General features: G+C 48.1%; 1 protein-coding gene across 1 annotated transcript in view; it reads left to right on the top strand.

Annotated features, from left to right (window-relative positions):
• LOC146813824 (calpain-1 catalytic subunit-like) overlaps positions 1-13,356 on the top strand; it is a 400,682-nt gene extending 387,326 nt beyond the window's left edge. The window contains exon 20 of the mRNA XM_085610280.1: positions 12,874-13,356. Coding sequence (XP_085466406.1) covers positions 12,874-12,900 — 27 coding nt within the window. The 3' untranslated portion in view covers positions 12,901-13,356. The remainder of the gene's footprint in view (positions 1-12,873) is intronic.
• The last annotated feature ends 5,168 nt before the right edge of the window (positions 13,357-18,524 follow it).

Here is an 18,524-nt window from a genome sequence, read left to right as displayed (position 1 = left end):
AATGTGGCATTAGCTTGTTGATAGGGCCTCACAAACTTAGCCATGATATCCACCCTCCATAGGATATCATGGCTAAGTCAGTCCTGAAGCAGGCGTAAGGAAAGTAGCGATAACAGGGGTTATTGCTACTTTTCCTGACGCTATGCTTCATAGCGTGGGGCTTGATGATAGGAGAAATGTCGCTTAGCGACATTTCTCCTGTCATGTCAGGTCAGGTTCGCCCACTTTGCATCTCATTAGAGATGCAAAGCTGGGCGTCAGGAATCCCCACGCTAAAGCAAGGTTTCACGCGTTAGTGTGGCCTTGCTAATTAGGCGATAAAATTATCGCCGCTTTACGGCCGCAAAAGCGGCGATCATTTTTTATTGCCTGCTTGTAAATATGCCCGATGTCCTTTTTAAAAATAGAGCAAAGTCTGAACTTTAGCCAATCAGGTGACAGCACCCTCTAGAATACTCCAAAGCAAGGCTGAATCCCTCAGATTTTCGAGCACAGGTGGAATAGTTCAGCATTAAATAAATGAAGACCCTCTCAGGGGAGGAGGGTGGGTCGTATGTGAATCTATTAAAGATACCAATCCTGGAGAACTACAGTTACAGGTAAGTAACTAATTTTCTTCATCAGTATTAGATCTTTCATGTATTCTCATGCTTGAATTAGAATAGTTAGCAATAAATCAAGACAACAACCATAAGATTCTACACAGCGATGGAGGGAAAGAAAGGTATGAAAAGGCTCACCTTATTGAAACAGATGTTGCAACACTGCTTGTCTCACAGCTGCATCCAAGCAATAATGCCTCGTTAAGGTGTGACTGCTGGACCATGTGTTGGATGGGAACACCAACAAAGATAGCTGTAAAGGTGGAGACAGCTCTGGTGGAGTGAGCTTTAATCTTGTCTTGCAATGGTTTCCCTTCTTGCCTGTGGCAAAATTGGACGGTAGATGCAATACCATCTGGCAATGGTCTGTTTAGAAACTAGGAGACCTTTCCATATGCATCAAATAACTGATCTGCCTTGCAGATTTGATGGGTCCTGTGCAAATAAAATTTAAGACATCGTTGAACGTCTAAGGAATGCCATGATTTCTCTGCAACAGTTTGAGGATTTGGAAAGAAAGCTTGTAGAATATTGGCTCATTCAAATGGAAGTCTGGAGGGACCTTGGGGATAAACTTAGGATTGGTCCAAAAGTATTACACTGTTTGACTAGAATTGGAGGAAAGGTTCCTTAATGGTAAATATCTGAATGTCACTCACTAGTTTGCCAGATGTGAGAGCTAGGAGAAGCATAGTTTTCCAAATGATGTACTTTAATTCTGCTTTGTGAATGGGCTCAAATGCTGTTCTCGTGAGCTGTCCTAGCACCACATTAAGGAACCACAATGCAGAGGTCTCAGCAGTTGAGGAAATGTTCTGAAGAGGCCTTTGAGGAATTGTTTCATAATTCTGCTAGACCATAAAGAAGGTGACTTACTGCATTGTCTAAATCTGGAAATTGCTGCCAGATGCACTCTGATAGAAGAATTAGTCAAACCGGATCTTGCCAGATGGAGTAGATACAGGAGAATTTGCTCAGGTGGTGATGTGGAATGGTGAACCTTAGATCCCACAGTCCAGATGCAGAAGCGTTTCCATTTGAGTTTATAAGTTCTTTTCATAGTGTCCGCTCTTTCTTTGGACAGTATTTCCCTGCAGTCTGAAGGAATATATAACCCGCAAACTCATTGAACTCAGGAGCCAGGCCGATAAATGTAGCAATGTCGGGTTGGGATGACTAATCTGGCCCTGGTTCATGGTCAGTAGCATTAGTATTGGTCTGAGAAGAACGTGAGATTGTTCCATCAGGAGCTCCGTGAACCAGAACTGCCTGGGCCAATTGAGAGTAGTGAGCAGAACTCGACAAGGCTCTCTCTTTAGTTTGCTGAGCAACCTTGGGATCAATGAGATCGGGGGGCAGCAGCATAAACATAGATTCTTTACCATCTCATCGAAAACGCATTCCCCCATGATCCCTCTTGGGGATGCCAACTTGCAAAGAATTAGCATTTCTTATTCTCTTTTCACAAACAGGTCTAAGTTTTGCTTGCCCCAATGGTGGAAAAGGTTGTCTAGAATGTGATGATATAGTTCTGTAGTAGGGGATCTCTGTGTATAGTCATAATCTAGTGAATAGTCCCGCCCATGTGCGTGGACCCCGGAGCAATAAAAAATAATCTCTAAAGGTGACAAATCATGCAGACCTGCATACACCTTTAAGAGAGAATTTAATTTAAAGACAGATAATGCAGCCTATACCCACAGGCTACACTGTCCAGTACTTCAACTAGAATTCCACCAAAATCCACAACAGCACTGCCTGTCTAGTTTTTCTCCCCAAGGGAAAAAACCCTGCCTCTACCAGCAAAAGCCTCTGGAATGATAGAGAGGAAGGATAGGACAGACAAGCCCCATAGGCTGCCATTATGTGGCTTAAAACAGGATACTGTGCCTTTAAGAAAACTTTCCAGATTTCCAGAACTTTCCCCAGTATCCCAGAATGCCCAGCAGGTCCCATTTACTTTCAGTTCTTTTTTCCGGCTCCTGCTAGCAGGACCCTGGAGCATTGAGCTCTCCCTTTTTTCAAAGGTTTTCATTGAGATTTTGGCAATTTTTGTCACTTTTTCTTGTGTTTAATAGCTGGTACTGTCAACATGCCTGGCTTGTTCGACAAGTGCCCGGAATGTGGTCGAAAGAAGGCTAAAACTGACCCACACGAGGTGTGCATAGGTTGCCTTCCCCAGTCCCACGTGCCTGAAAGCTGTACCATCTGCCACTCGTTTTCAGCTAGGACCCTGAGGGACAGGATGAAGAGCAGGCTTCAAGCTCTGGAGGAGCGAAGACTGAAGGCACCAGGTGGGTCTGGAGGGGCTGATTTGGCCCATACTGAGGCCTCTGGGGGGCTCCCCAGGGGCAGGAAGACCAGTAAGCGCTCCCACTCCCCGTCGACGTCGAGGGCGTCGACGACGACGTCGAGGAGGATGACCACTGTCTGCTCGCCGTCTCCCCAGGTCTCTGGGGAGAAGCGGCGTCGACGATCGCCGTCGAGGGACCTGAATAGGCCGCCGTCGACTACATCGGCGTCGTCGGCGACGACGCCGTCGTCGGCCTCGTCCGGCGGTCGGCCTCGAGTGAAGACCCGGCGTCGGCGTTCGGCGTCGAGGGATCACAGCTCGCCGTCGATGAAGAGAAGGAGATCGACGTCGAGGCGAAGGTCGCCATCGAGGCGAAGGTCGCCATCGAGGCGAAGGTCGCCGTCGAGGCGAAGGTCGCCGTCGAGGCGGAAGTCGACGCCGAGAAGATCGACTCCGAGAAAATCGACGCCGAGAAGATCGACGCCGAGAAGATCGACGCCGAGAAGATCGACGTCGAGGCACAGGTCGACGTCGAGGAAGAGAAAGTCGCCGGGATCGGTGTACTCGGTGGTGTATACCCCGCCTCGGAGGTCTCCGTCGCCTCCTCCTCTCCCGCCTCTGCCGCCGCCGCCGCCTCCACCGCCTCCACCACCTCCACCACCTCCACCAGCGTCTCCACCTCCGCCACCGCCTCCTCCACCACCGCGGCCGCGGACGCTGTCTCCGCCACCCCAGCCGCTGTTGCTGCCACGCACGCCGGTGGGACCGCCGCCGGTTCCCCCGAGGTCGGTTTCCCTTCCACGGTACCCGACTCCACCGCAGGGGACCCCGAAGCCACGACGCCCACGGTCGCCTGGACCAGCGAGACCGGCGGACAGGCCTAAGCCGAAGAGGTCGCGCTCCCGCTCTCATAGGAGGCGACGCTCGCGGAGCCGAGGGCGGTCCTCGTCGGACTCTAGACGCCGCCGCAGGAGGTATAGGTCCAGGTCGCGCACGCGCTCCTCGGACAGGGACCTTTCCCCGACGCTGTCGGACTCCCCGGGGACTAGGGTGTCGCCGGTGGACGACTTGGTCTCGTTCCAGGAGGTGCTGTTGCGAGGGGCGGCGAAATTGAATATCACGGTGACGGTTCCAACACCCACGACGTCCGTGATATTTGAGACGCTTCATCAACGACATTTGTCTCGCCCCCTCCTGCCTCTCGTGCCTGGACTGGTGGAACCAGCCTTGGAACTGTTCCTCACTCCCGCAACGGCGAAGGCCGCTCCGTCCAGGCTCATGAAGAAGTACAGGGCCCCGGAGTCGGATCCGTCCTTTTTGAGAGTGGACCCGAAGCCGGATTCGGTGATTGTGACGGCGGCGAGAAAACAACATGCGACCGCCCCGGCCTCCACGGTTCCACCGGACAAGGAAAGCCGCTGGCTGGACTCGGCGGGCAGGAAGGTGTGTGGTACCGCTGCCATCACGATGAAGGCGGCGAGTGCAGGGACGTTGTTGGGCCGTTACGACCGGGCCCTGTGGGAATCCCTGCAGCAATATGCGGACCTCCTGCCACGAGACAAGAAGGAGGACTTCTTGGAGACGGTGCGGGAAGGCATGCTGGTTTCTAACCAAACGATCAGCGCAGCGGCGGATGTATCGCTATTGGCCGCCCACGCCTACTGTCATGGGGTCCACCAGCGGCGCCATTCCTGGTTGCGCCTGACGTCCCTTAAGCCGGAGGCGCAGCAAAGAGTGGCCAACCTGCCCTTCTCGGGGGAAACCCTGTTCGGGAAGCACGCGGACGATGAGATGGCCCGCATGAAGGCTGAGGCGGAAACCCTGACGGCCGTCGGGTTAGAGAAGGCAGAGAAAAAGAAACGCCCGTTCCAGAGGAGGTTCGGGTCGTCGGGCCGAGGGCGTGGGCAGGGCTCGGGACAGCAGCAGCCACAACAGCAGCAGTTCCGCAAGCCCTTCCAGAAGCGCCTGAGGGGTAGAGGAGGCCAGCAGGCTACTACCGCAAACAAGGGCCCGGCCGGGTCTCGGCCCTGAGCAGCTACTTCCCCCTCAACCGTTACCCACTCCAGTGGGGGGAAGCATTCAATTTTTTCCGGCAGAGTGGAGAAAAATTACTCAGGACAAGTGGGTGCTGAATATTGTTTGCAATGGATACAGTCTTCGGTTTCTCAGCCCGCCTCCAGCGATTCCGCCGGTCAGCTCTCGCTTCCAGCTGAGGGAGCTACAGGCGGAGGCGGACATCTTGTTGAGAAAAAAGGCGGTAGAAGAAGTACCTGTGTCTCAAAGGGGAAGAGGTCTGTACTCTCGGTTTTTCCTCGTTCGCAAGAAGGACAAGAACGAGTTCAGGCCCATTCTGGATTTGCGACAAGCAAACAAGTGGATTCGCAGAGAGAAGTTTCGCATGCTATCGTTGCACCAGATTTACCCTCAGCTGCAACGGGGAGACTGGCTCTGTGCCATAGATCTACAGGATGCGTACTTCCATGTGCCCATTGCACGGAAACACAGGAAGTTCCTGCGATTCCAAGTCGGCGCCAATCACTATCAATACACAGTACTGCCATTCGGGCTAAAGTCTGCTCCCAGGACCTTTTCGAAGTGCATGGCGGTGGTGGCGGCACACCTGCGGAGGAACAAGGTGTTTGTCTACCCGTATCTGGACGATTGGCTGATCAAGGCATCATCCTTCGAGGAAGCGCAAGAACACTTCCGATGGACGTGCAAGCTCTTGAACAAGCTGGGGTTACACGTCAACATGTCCAAATCGGTCCCGACTCCGGTACAGTGCATACAGTACCTGGGGGCCTCCATAGATACACGGTCAGCAAGCGTGTCTCCTTCGGAGGAGAGACGGTTATCACTCCTTCGGAAGGCTCAGGACCTCAGGACTGCTCCATCGACGACGGTGAGGAAGGTGTCTTCGCTACTGGGATCGATGGCCTCCTGTATCTTCCTCACTCCGCACGCACGGCTACACATGCGACCGCTGCAGGAGTGCTTGGAGGATCAGTGGGATCAGAGGACAGGCTCTTGGGACGACAAGATCCGACTGTCTCTGCATGCTCTTCAGTCTCTGAAGTGGTGGTGTTCGGCGGAAAACCTCCTCAAGGGTGTTCCTTTCCACAAGGACATTCCCACGACGAATGTGGTGACGGATGCTTCTCTCCAGGGCTGGGGGGCGCATTCCGGGGACCTGCAGATTCAAGGGCAGTGGTCTCCTTTGGAATCGACGTACCACATCAATTTCCTGGAACTCAGAGCTGTCTTCCTGGCACTGAAGGCCTTCCTTCCGTCCTTCCAGACCAACTCGCTCCTGATACAGACGGACAATACAACCACGATGTATTACCTCAACAAGCAGGGGGGGTCGAGATCGCGCACTCTGTCGCAGGAGGCTCAGGCGATCTGGCGCTGGCTGCTGGCCCGAGGACTGACGATTACGGCCACGCATCTGCCAGGGGTGCAGAATGCTCAGGCGGACGCCTTGAGCAGGCTGATTCAGGAAAACCACGAATGGGTCATAAACGACGAAGTACTAGGAGAAGTCTTCGCAAGGTGGGGGACTCCAGACGTAGATCTGTTCGCCACCGCCGAAAACAGCAAATGCCGAGACTTCGCATCCAGGTACTACCAGCGGGGGACGCTGGGGAATGCGCTATGGATCGACTGGTCGAACAGCTTTCTGTACGCTTTTCCACCCATTCCCCTGATTCCGGCGGTGCTCATCAAGCTGTCCCAGTCCAGGGCGCGGATGATCCTGATCGCCCCGGAGTGGCCCAGGCAGTGGTGGTTCACGGACCTTCTTCACCGGTCTCTCCTTCCTCACATGCGGTTGCCGTGCAGGCCGGATCTTCTCACGAAGTTCGGCGGGCGGATGGTGCACCCCAACCTCTCGTCTTTGAGTTTGGCGGCATGGCTCCTGAAATAGTGCAATATGGCCATCTGAATCTACCAGACGATTGTATGGACATTCTGAAGGAGTCTAAGCGACCTTCCACTAGGACATCCTATGCTTACCAGTGGAAGAGGTTCTGTATCTGGTGTAAGTCCAAGAACTTTGATCCGACGACATGTAAGGAAGATGTCATCCTTCCATACCTCTTACATCTGGCGCAGTCTGGCCTTAATTTCCATTCCATTAAGGTTCATCTGGCTGCTTTGACTGCTTACAGGAAATGCCCTTCACAGACTTCCTTCTTTCAGATCCCTGTGGTCAAGGATTTTTTGGAAGGCTTGAAGAAAGTGTTTCCTCCCGTCAGACTTCCCTCGCCTTCCTGGGACTTGAATGTGGTGCTGTCCAGACTGATGAGGGAGCCTTTTGAACCCATTCACAAGGCTTCATTGCAGCACCTATCCTGGAAGGCGGCGTTCCTAGTGGCCATTACATCGGCCCGCAGGGTGAGTGAACTTCAGGCATTATGTTGTCAAGAACCTTATACTGTATTTCATGCTGCTAAGGTTGTGATGCGTACTCACCCTAAGTTTCTTCCTAAGGTTATCTCTGATTTTCATGTCAACCAGACCATAACTTTACCTACGTTCTTTCAGAATCCCTCTTCGCCAGCGGAAAGGGCTCTCCATTCCCTGGATGTTCGAAGGGTGTTGAAATTTTATCTGGATAAGACCAAGGATAGTCGTAGGTCTGACCAATTGTTTGTTAATTATGGCTCAGTCAGGACTGGTCTTGCGACCTCTAAGCAGTCCATCTCTCGGTGGATTGTGTCCTGCATACAGTTGTGTTATCAAAAGGCTAATAAGACCTTAGGGGGTAAACCTAAGGCTCATTCCACCAGGGGCAAAGCTGCCACTACGGCTTTGCTGCGTAATGTTCCGATTGCGGAAATCTGCAAGGCGGCCACTTGGAAGTCGGTCCATACCTTTGCTGCGCATTACTGTCTGGACACGGATGCCAGGGCAGATGCTCAGGTTGGGCAGGCTTCGCTGCGAAATTTGTTCGCACAGTAGTGGTTGTGTCTTGTATGTTCTCCACCGCTTTTGTTGTGTGGGGATGGGCTTGCCATTCTATTCACTAGATTATGACTATACACAGAGATCCCCTACTACAGAAGGAGTAGTTTCTTTTCTGTAACTCCAGTTCTGTAGTAGGGGTATCTCTGTTATAGTCATAAGCGCCCGCCCTCCTCCCCGGTGGAGAGATACTTCTTTATAGATAGAATGCTACAGGTCTGGCGTGCTACGCCTTCAAAAAGAACTGAAAGTAAATGGGACCTGCTGGGCATTCTGGGATACTGGGGAAAGTTCTGGAAATCTGGAAAGTTTTCTTAAAGGCACAGTATCCTGTTTTAAGCCACATAATGGCAGCCTATGGGGCTTGTCTGTCCTATCCTTCCTCTCTATCATTCCAGAGGCTTTTGCTGGTAGAGGCAGGGTTTTTTCCCTTGGGGAGAAAAACTAGACAGGCAGTGCTGTTGTGGATTTTGGTGGAATTCTAGTTGAAGTACTGGACAGTGTAGCCTGTGGGTATAGGCTGCATTATCTGTCTTTAAATTAAATTCTCTCTTAAAGGTGTATGCAGGTCTGCATGATTTGTCACCTTTAGAGATTATTTTTTATTGCTCCGGGGTCCACGCACATGGGCGGGACTATTCACTAGATTATGACTATAACAGAGATACCCCTACTACAGAACTGGAGTTACAGAAAAGAAACTACTCCCTCCCATTCATGGCAGGTTATATTGATCCTGCTTAGCAAGTCTGCAGGGTTGTTGTGAACCCCTGGCACATGTTCTGCTCTGAGGGTTAAGAGCCCAATTCCAGATGTCTTGAGCTTGAAGAGATAGCGCTAGTGAGTGTGTTCCCCCCTGCTAGTTGATATAAAACATGCTGGTGGTATTGTCTGTTCGAATGAGCACTGATGACTGTGCTATCTTGGGGAGAAAAGATTTTAATACTAAGGTGATGGCCTTCAGCTCCAGCAGATTGATGTACATTTTTGTTTCCTGGGGACTCCATTTGCCGCTTATTATTAGGTCTGCGAGGAATGAACCTCAACCTTCCAGGGATGCATTAGATGTTATGACGTACTCGGGAACTTGTGGCAGGTATGATAGACCTTCAGATAGGTTTGATGTTTGTGTCCACAAGATCATGGCTTGGCCATTGTTGAAGTTATATGGATGACATCGCTGAAAGACCCCTGAGCCAGTAGCCATTGTTGTGCAATTCTGGTTGACGTGGACGCATTTGTACACGGCAATTCGGAATACGGGGGATGCAAGAAGAAATCATTCTGAGTAACGATTTGCAGATCCGGACAGAAACAGAATTTTTTTTGTGGTCAATTTGTGTGTTAGTTGTTGAATCTTTGTTTGCCTGTCTTAGGAGGGAACGCCCTTGTCCTGGACAGTGTCCAGGAATGCTCCCACCATAGTCAGTGTTGCTGTCAGATTTAGATGCGATTTCTGATAGTTGACTGCGAGACCTAGTCTGTTGAACAATGAATGACATGTTGGCGTGGCTCTTGCTGTTTGCTGATAAGTGGGTACTTTGATCAGCCAGTCATCCAAGTATGGAAGTACTTGGACTCCTCTGTGCCTGAGATAGGTTGCCACTGGAGCTAACATCGTGGTGAAAATGTGTGGTGCCTATTTTAGCCCGAATGGTAGGACTTTGAATTAGCAGTGGGTACTGGCTACCTTGAAGCGCATGAGTTTGCAGTGTTTTGGGTGGACAGGATGTCAAAGTATACGTCCTGGAGATCTAGGGCTGTCAGGTGATCCCCTTTGTCGAGAAGATGTAATATATCGTGGAGTGTTACCATGCAGAAAGATTGCTTCTTTAGAAATGTGTTTAATTTCCGTAGAGAATTTTCGTAAGATAGGGCGCCAATCTCCTGGCCTTGTCTAGTAGTAGGTCGATTTGAGTGGAAATTTCTGACCACATTTGGTGGTCATAATGGCCTAAGATTGCAAGGGGTCCACCACTCGAACGGTCATGGCTACTATGAAAGAGAATCTCTCCCTGATGTTGTCTAGCCTACGAAAATCTTGGCCCGGAGGAGTGGAAAGTGGAGTAGACTGAGTGAAGTTGGGCTGCTTGGGATACCACAGAGTATGTTTTTTTTGTCTGGCCAATCAACAAGGTGAAGAATGATCTCGCACCTTCTATTTTTTGTCTAGTCTAGGGATGACTGCTGAAACTGTAGCCGGGTTTTCATGCCTGTGAGACCTTTTTGCCAAATAAAATCAATAATAGGAATAGACCAAACGGATTTCTTGGTGGGCTGTTTAAAATCATAGAAGAAACAATCTTCTTGTTTAGTGAGAAGTTGAAGTTCAAACCTTTTTGCTGCCCTTTCCATGAGATTATGGAAGATGCCAATACTGGTGGAGGTGCTGGAGGGATGAGTTGGATAAAATAGTTGTCCCACTTATTCAGAAATGAGGCAGTGTCTCTTATTTTTTTCTCTTCTCTGTCTTTGTCAGTCGATGGCGCATCATCAACTGGGGAGCCAGCAAGGGTATCCACCAATGTTGGAAGAGGAGTTGCAGGTGTAGCAAACAGTCGCAATGACCGTGTGAGCAGTGTGGGAATTTGCAAAAATGGCATAGGTTTTGGTGTTTGTGGGATAAGCGTGATGGTCGAAGATGTTGGAAACCTGTGGTAATAATCTTGGAGCATACTTTGCAAATTGCTTTCAAGACATATAAGCATTTCAATGGAGGGTTCTTGTTGTAGTTGTTGACCTTGCACTGAATACAATTCTTGGTACTGTTCTGAGTGATTTCCCAGTCAATAGATTTCCTCATGATACTGCTCATCATCAAATCCCAACATTTTACATTAAGTTGGGATGGGCTACGAGCCACTACAAAGGGGCCTCCTTCATCCTCCTCATCCAGTAGGTGTGCAGGTGGGTAAGGCAACAGTTTACTTGGAGAAGTGTGGGCTGGAAGAATTGTCTCTGTAGTAGTCTTATCCCCAACAGCGATTAACATCAATGGAGAAAATGCAGGTTTTGGAGCAATTTTTGTTGTCAATGACGTTGATCCCTCATCGACAGGATCATTGTCGACGAGCTCTTTGTGGACGGTATCATTGTCTATGGCTGTATCGTTAATAGTATTATCATCGTCTGTTGCGGCGTCAACATTAAATGGTGTTGCGTTGGCAATGACAGTGTCATTGACAAGAACTTCATCATTGACGTTAACATAACCAGGGACGTCAATGGTGGAATCTTTGTCAACGTTTTTTTAGTATTCTCGCTGTTTTGATCGTTGTTGATTACATTGTTGAAGAGGAAATAGTCATAGGCAAAGATGCTGTGGTAAACGTCAACCTTGAGGTTGTCGTCGTAATCATAGACACTGTCGTTGACAAAGTGATCGTTGACGAAGCCGTTGCTTGATGAGAACACCAATGTAGAAATAGAAGGCTTCTTAGGGATTTGGTCGTCAACTGTAAACATTTTGAAGCACGCTTGTGCTGAGCTTCTTTGAGGGAAGGAGTATTAGGCTCAGATTGAACCTTTTCTGAGGCAATTGTTTAAATTTTTGAGGAAGAACGGTCCTCATGCCTCTAAGTGCCCAGATGTGGTATGATGAGGCTTTTGTACTGCCTTAGAAGGTGGCTCTAATGAGACTTTCTCAGTAGATCTATCTCGCTTGTGAGAAATTGCGGTCTGTGAAGACTGATCACTAGCCTCCTCAGATAAAGGGCACTCCCTCGTTTTTAATTTTTGGAGCCATAGAAAAAGTCTGCCTTCTCTATCTTTTAAGGTCTTCTGAGAAAAGGTGAGGCAGATTTTGCAGTCTCTCACCTTATGTTCCGGATGGAGGCAATATATACAGTCCTTTTGTGGGTCATGTTTGTGGATCCTCTGTTTCCTCACAAGTGTCACAGGATCTGAATAATCGTTTTTTAGTTCGTTGGGACATGGTGTTCAGTCAGTGTATGTAGATCTTTGAAGTAAATAACTGTCTGGAAGAATATCATTCGGAAAAGCTGAGAGAAAAAACAGTAGATTGAGCAAAGCTCAATGAGACTCCCATCATACGAAGTGCAGTAGAAAATCTGAAGGATTCAGCCTCTCTTGTAAGTATTCTAGAGAGTGTTGTCACTTGACTGGCTCATGTTTATACTTTGGTCCTTTTTTTCAAAAAGGACATGGATAAGCTATAAAACCTATGGTTCATTCCCATTATAGTCTATTGTAGTAATACACATTGCTTTATCATAGTACCGTGGGACTCCCACTTTGATGACGGGGTATGATTCAAGCATGTGAATCCATGAAAGATCCAATACTGGAGAATATGTGGTAACTAAAGACAAATTATGTGCCATAATGTGACACATTCTGTGGCTGATGTATTTAGCTATTTTGGCATTTTAACACATAATAATAATACATGGGAAAATGTTTCACCTAAGTAGTACCAGACTACAGCTGACACCAACTTCATGATGAGCAGTTAACCTTTTCAAAGGATCTGCCACTGTGCGGCATCGCCTGTGGTTCCTTTTGGGTTTTTAGTATCTTTTGAACCATTTGAGCTACAAATATCCCCACAATAAATGCATTATATGGTAGGTTGGTAGGCAGATGCTTAAGGTCCTTTTGTGGGAAATGCAGTAGCGGCACCACTGCATAATTCCAGTAGCCCTGCATATGTGAAACAAAAATGAGGCACTGGAGAAAACCCAGCGACAATAAAGAACTGAACCACATTCTTAGACAAGGATTGAAGTCTACCATAGTTATAATCCTTCAGCCCAATAGGGGTACGATTGTGCTATTCGCTAGAGTTCTGGGTGAAGGAGGATTTATATTTGGCAAAGAGATTGCATCTTTAAACAACATTAGCAATCAGACAATGTGGATGGGGGAAGGGCAAGGTCACAGTGATAGCAGATATTTAAAAGTTGCTCTATTATATTGTGTCCTCTTCACTGGCCATGGTTGGTGTGTTTGCTGGTATACTGATGAAATGTTGGTGTGTTTTTGCCTTCTCAGTGGCTGATGCTGACAATGCGTGGTTGAAAAGCGAGAAGTGGTGCGCCTGCCAAGACCACAACATGGCGCTATCCTGTGCATCCTACAGCTGCCTCCCTCCTGTTCCTGAAAACAAGAGAAGAAAAAGAATCTTTGCACTATTATAACCACTATTTCTCTCCTCACGCCTTCCTGTAGCGAACGATGCATACTTTTGTAGTGCCTTCATGCTTTAAATCACCCCCGTCCCTGTAGGGGGGGGCGAAGGCAAGCTTCTGACCCCAGGACATGGGGCCAGCTCACAATGTGAATTATATCATAGGGCTCTGTAATGTATTCTGTAACTTGGAGGGTGGGAGGAATGAAGTGGATGGATATTTTATTTGTGGGAAAGGGTTGGAGTAAGTAGAGTAAGCTGCTTTGTTTAAGTCGTGTCAAAAATCTTTTGATCAATAAGGCCACTAACGGCCGTCAGCAATAAACCATTGCCTGTCTTAATCACAAGTTGGTCTTGCCTGAAATTATTGAGCTCAATTAGCAAGACCATGGACCTAAGGTGAGAACACCTACAATAACAAGTTGGTTTTGCTTTGATTAGCTTCCTCAGGTGGCTGGAAGTCCTCATAGCACACATGTGGTCTTAAGTTTTTCTCAGTGTGTTTTTAAACCAAAATAGATTCCTCTTCGGTCTTCTATGTTGGATGGACTTGTAATGAGTGGCGCTGGAACTAGGGGTGCAGGTGGTGCTGCAGCACCCCCATAAAACCTGAAAGAGTTTTGATAGAGAATGAATAATAAAGAGCCCTTTCAAATGTGTTTTCTTATGGCAGCATTGGTTGCGTTTTCAAAAACAGACTTTGACATGTTGGTTTGATTTTATTGGTCAGCACCCCCATGCTAACATTCGTTGCAGCACCAATGGGAATGCACACCGAGATACACTTTATTTTTAACACTATTGTTACACATTGGGAAATGCTCTTTGTCTGTGAAATAGTCTGCTATGGTGGCAAAAGCAGGCACATAACTAATGCATATGAAGTCACAATACCATTTCACATGCCCGTTTTAAATAAAGCAAAACCAAAGGGGATGCCAAAAGCCGCGACCACACCACTCCTCAACATTCACAACGACCAGTGTTGAACATTGCAAACACTCACCTCCAGTCAACTGATCTGGGTTTAATCCATCATCATTCTTCAGCTCACTCTGCCACCCCAGTTCAGACATGGCCATATGCAAATCATACTGACCCTGTGCCTCATGGGAACAGTCCAGTCCGAACTGCCTACACTGTGCAGTTGTAGGCAGACCTTTTACACTGCCTTTAGATGTGCACATGATGCTGTTTACATGTCTAGCTGTTTGACAGACTTCTGAGCTCAGTAAAAGTGTGAACTTACTTCTTTATCCGCACTGAAAGTTTATTTCTGGCTAAAAAAAGGATTTAACACATTAAAGCTTCTGTTAAAAATAAATCAAATTGTTTCTATATCAAATAGTTTTTAAACGGGTATAGGTACATGTATGTGTGTGTTCGTAGCATGTGTTGCTGTAAATACACACGCTCTGCATGCTCCTGCTGTCTAGTGTTGGGCTCAGACATTTGCAGATTGCAAGATGTGCTTCAAGTCACAAGGTATAGTATGACCCCTCCCTTGGAACGATACCTGGTGGCCCCCAGACCTGGGACCCACACTCATCTCACATAGAGCTATTATTCGAACAAGGACACTATTGGGAACTAGCCATGCCCAGGTGAGGTACCGCACAATTATGGTCTAGTACTACGGAGTCAAGGGGTTTGTGGCAGCACTGCCCTGTCCTCCCAGCCATGGTCTAGCACTGCAAGGCCCAGGATAGGAGACCTCTCCCCTGCTTGACCATGGCACCATGTCCCAGTGCTGTCAAGCCCAATTCCAACTCTGTGAGGTCCAGGAGAGGGAGGCCTACTATTCTGTGTCTCACAGCCATGGTCTGGCACTGAAAGGCTTAGGGGGTGGACCCCTCCTGCACTAAGCTGCATAGCTATGGGCTAGCTCAGTGAGGCCCAAGGTAGGAGAGCCCACTTTCATGGGCCTTACAGCTATGATCAAGCACAGCCAGGCCCAGGAGAAGCCCCCTCAGCAATGGTATAGTGCCGTGAGGCCCAGGGCAGAGTGGGCTACTCACCTGGGCCTCGCACCAATGGCCTAGCACTGTGAGGTTCAGGGGAGAGGGGCATTTTCATCTCTGCTTCTCTAGGGCCTCGCAGCACTGGGTCATAGCGGTGAGGCCCAGAAGATGGGAATTCCTCTGTGTATTTTCAATATTTTCCTCTTTCCTGTTTTCTCATGTTGGTATGCATACAGCACAGAGGGGCCCAGGGGAGGGACCCTCCACTTTGTGGCTTTGCCGCTAGGGTCTAGTGCAGTGATGCCCTGGAGAGGGGGGGCATTTTTCTCTTTCCACCCTTTGTGCTCCCAGCTACAATACAGTGTTTTGAGACCCAGCCGAGTAAGAGAGAAAAAGAGATGCAAGTCCCCATAGAGGCGACAAGCGAGGGGCCTAGGGTAGCTGTCCACCCCACCCAAGCCTAATGCCAGCCCTGCTGACAGTATTACTTCTCAGTCTAATCCTGTAGATACAAACCCAAGTTCCTGCTTCACAGAGGTTCTGATTTCATAGTGAGGAACTTTCACCCCATATACTACCAACGCCAAGCTGGGGAACCCTGTACAAATTCCCCTTGGGTCAGTTGCCTGCACACCAATCTATACATTTTTTGAAACATGCTTGTAACTCCCAATGCTGCATACTTTGTCTTTCGTTATGTCCTACCAAGGAGGCAAAGCAAAAGACCTGAAACGGCCCGTGGCTTTTGAGGAACAAATGGAATGGAGCCCCATGCCTGACATGCAAATGGCGGGGGGAAAAAACGAATAACCTATTTATGGAGAAGTGATCAGCAACAAGAGGAGAGGAGAGGAGTTCGGACCTGGGGGAACTGGGTTCGAGTCTCAGTAACGACGCTGAACCTCCTGTGATTTTGGGCAAATCACCTAATCTCCCCGTGCCTAACAAAAAACAAAAAAAATGAATGTGTGTCCTCATGTAACGTATGTGTGTCCTCATGTAACGTAACTGGTGCTATATAAAGCGCTCTGATACCTGATTGGATTCGGGTCAAGTTCGCGCTATATAAAACTCTGCTTTAAAAAATAAAAGTAATATGTAATGTGTGACATGGAAGAGTTTAGGTGGGCCATTCGATGTAGCGGCCAAGAGAAAGCAGAATTTTTACAAGATTCTCCTAACATTAAACCTCTTCCCCACTGTGCATGTGCAGCAACCGTCGAAGCTTAACTTGCCTACAAATATCTGTGGGTGATTGTGTATTGATGTGATTGTGTGTGATGCCAACTGCATGGTTTTCTAATGGCTTGTCATGGTGTGATGGTTGGCGTGTGTATGTGATGGTTCCTGCTGAAATACTAGACTCACAATGCCCCCTTGCTAGGGCCAGGGGGCAGATTTATCAAAAAGTCATGTAACACAATGCAACGCAACAAGACAACATGCTGCACTGAGTTGCGTGACAGGAATAGAGCAGAAATGCACAATATCTACTGAGATATAGTGCATTCCTGCCCTGCACTGGCACACTGGGTCCTGCCTAGCGCCAAAGCAGGCACCATTGCACTGGGGTGCAAGGGTGCCTGTGTTACAACCAGGCTTGTTTGTGTGCGGGAAGGGACAGCTTCCTGCACAAAAACAATCCTTTGAGGAATTTCCCTCTTTCTCTGTGTGCTGCAGAATGCAACAAACAAAGGAAGAGGAAATAATGAGGAGAAATAGGTTATTTCTCCTCGCTATGCTCTGTTGGGAAGGCGTACCATTTTGACTTAGTAAATCCAGGACTGCATCAAAATCAATGAGCAAATGTATGGGAATGACCATGCTCCACCCTTGCAATACCTTCCCAACGTAGTGTAATCCACGGCAACAATTTGTACTACCTTGCATTACTCTGGATTTGCTAAACCACACAAGGTGACTTTGCATGGCATAGTAAATCCTACTAAAGGGCTTAAGTTGCGTGATGCAAGGGCAACGCAAGCCCTTTGGATATCTGGGACTAGGTGTAACAGAGTGAGGAACAGTCCTGGTTTTTCATCACCTACCTGCCCCAGCAAATTTCACTAAATATAGCAGGGTGCAGAAAAAGTTGTCCCTGTTTTCATGTAGTGCAGAAAAAAATAGCAGCCCGCAGTAAAAAGTAATTTAGTTAACACGGATGATGTTGTATTTAAAAGTTGCATTTTATCCCCTTTATGCCACATTGTCTCTGTTGTTAGGCCAGAACTGGCCTTTGCTCAGATACCTCCCAGGGAGACACCAAATATGGCTGCCTTTTCAATTGTTCTTTTTGTCGATGTGTGGAAACCTTGGGAGCAGCAGGCGGAAGGTGAGCGGGGCATGATTAAGGAGTGCCATGAAAACAGACAAAAGGTTACAAACTTATTTTAACACACTGGGGCGTATGTACAAGGACTTAACGCCGCCGTTGAATCAATCTTTTGACGTTACGGTGGCTTTTTTTATCGCCTTATTTACAAAGTGCCGCTAACTGCAGTTAGTGGCACTCTTCTGGCAGAAACGTGAATTTTTGATTTATCGCCTTATTTACAAAGTACCGCTAACTGCAGTTAGTGGCACTCTTCCGGCAGAAACGTGAATTTTTGAGATCGCCACTTCTGTTAGCGGGAGTCAACACAAATGAGATGCAAGGTGGGCGTTCCCGTGCGAAAACCGCCACTAACCCCCTTCCCAATATTTACAAGGAATTCCTTGTAGGGTGCAAAACCCCCAAAATGCCTCTAACTCCAGTTAGAGGTAGTTTTTTAAGACCAGAAAACAGATGGTCTTAAAATTGGTGCAAATACTTTTCAGAAGGTTTTGGTGCAGGACAGCGCTGCAAGGAATGATGCTGCGCCGCCCTGCGACAAAACAAAAGGGCAGGAATGCGCCCTATCAATAAGATAGGGCGCATTCCTGGGTCTCATCCATGAAAAGTGTTGCACCGCTGCGACAAAACAGCATTGCTACACTTTTTACTGCGCTCTTCTTGTGACACCAGGGATGTGCTGTATTCGCTGTATGGCACTCCATGTCGCAATTAATGACAGATACGTCTGGACTCCTGAAGTATCTGTCAGCGCTAAAGTCATGCATTGCTGCAATTGTGTTACAAGCATGATGCAACTTCAGCAATGCATGGGGCTAGCCTATCCCTATGGCACTGTGTCACCCTTACGCCTGCTGTGAGGCAGGCGTAAGGTTCTGACGCAGTGGTGTCCTAGAATTGTCACCGTAAAATCTGATGGATTACACTAAACCACTCCTATGAAGCCTGGTTGCGTGGGAACGCCCACCCTGCAACAAAACCCTTTGACACCTCGTTCGGTGCCAATTCAAGATGCACAGCCGTTCAAGAATGAATCCAATCAATCAAAACTTGTTACTTCTTGACTTGTATATTTATCCGTAATTTACTCCATATCTTGTTTTACTTCTTAATTATTCAATCCATTTTACTCATTCCAAAAAAACGTAGGAAGCATTCTGGTTTCCACGTGCCACTTTTTTATTAAAAATAACCCAATGCATTTCGGGATAAAATCCCTTCG

The sequence above is a fragment of the Triturus cristatus genome, chromosome 6 (genome assembly GCF_964204655.1).
Source record: "Triturus cristatus chromosome 6, aTriCri1.1, whole genome shotgun sequence".
In the NCBI taxonomy this organism is placed as follows: Eukaryota; Metazoa; Chordata; class Amphibia; order Caudata; family Salamandridae; genus Triturus; species Triturus cristatus.
The sequence above is the reverse complement of the archived record's forward strand: the minus strand, read 5'-3'. Positions and strand labels throughout refer to the sequence as shown.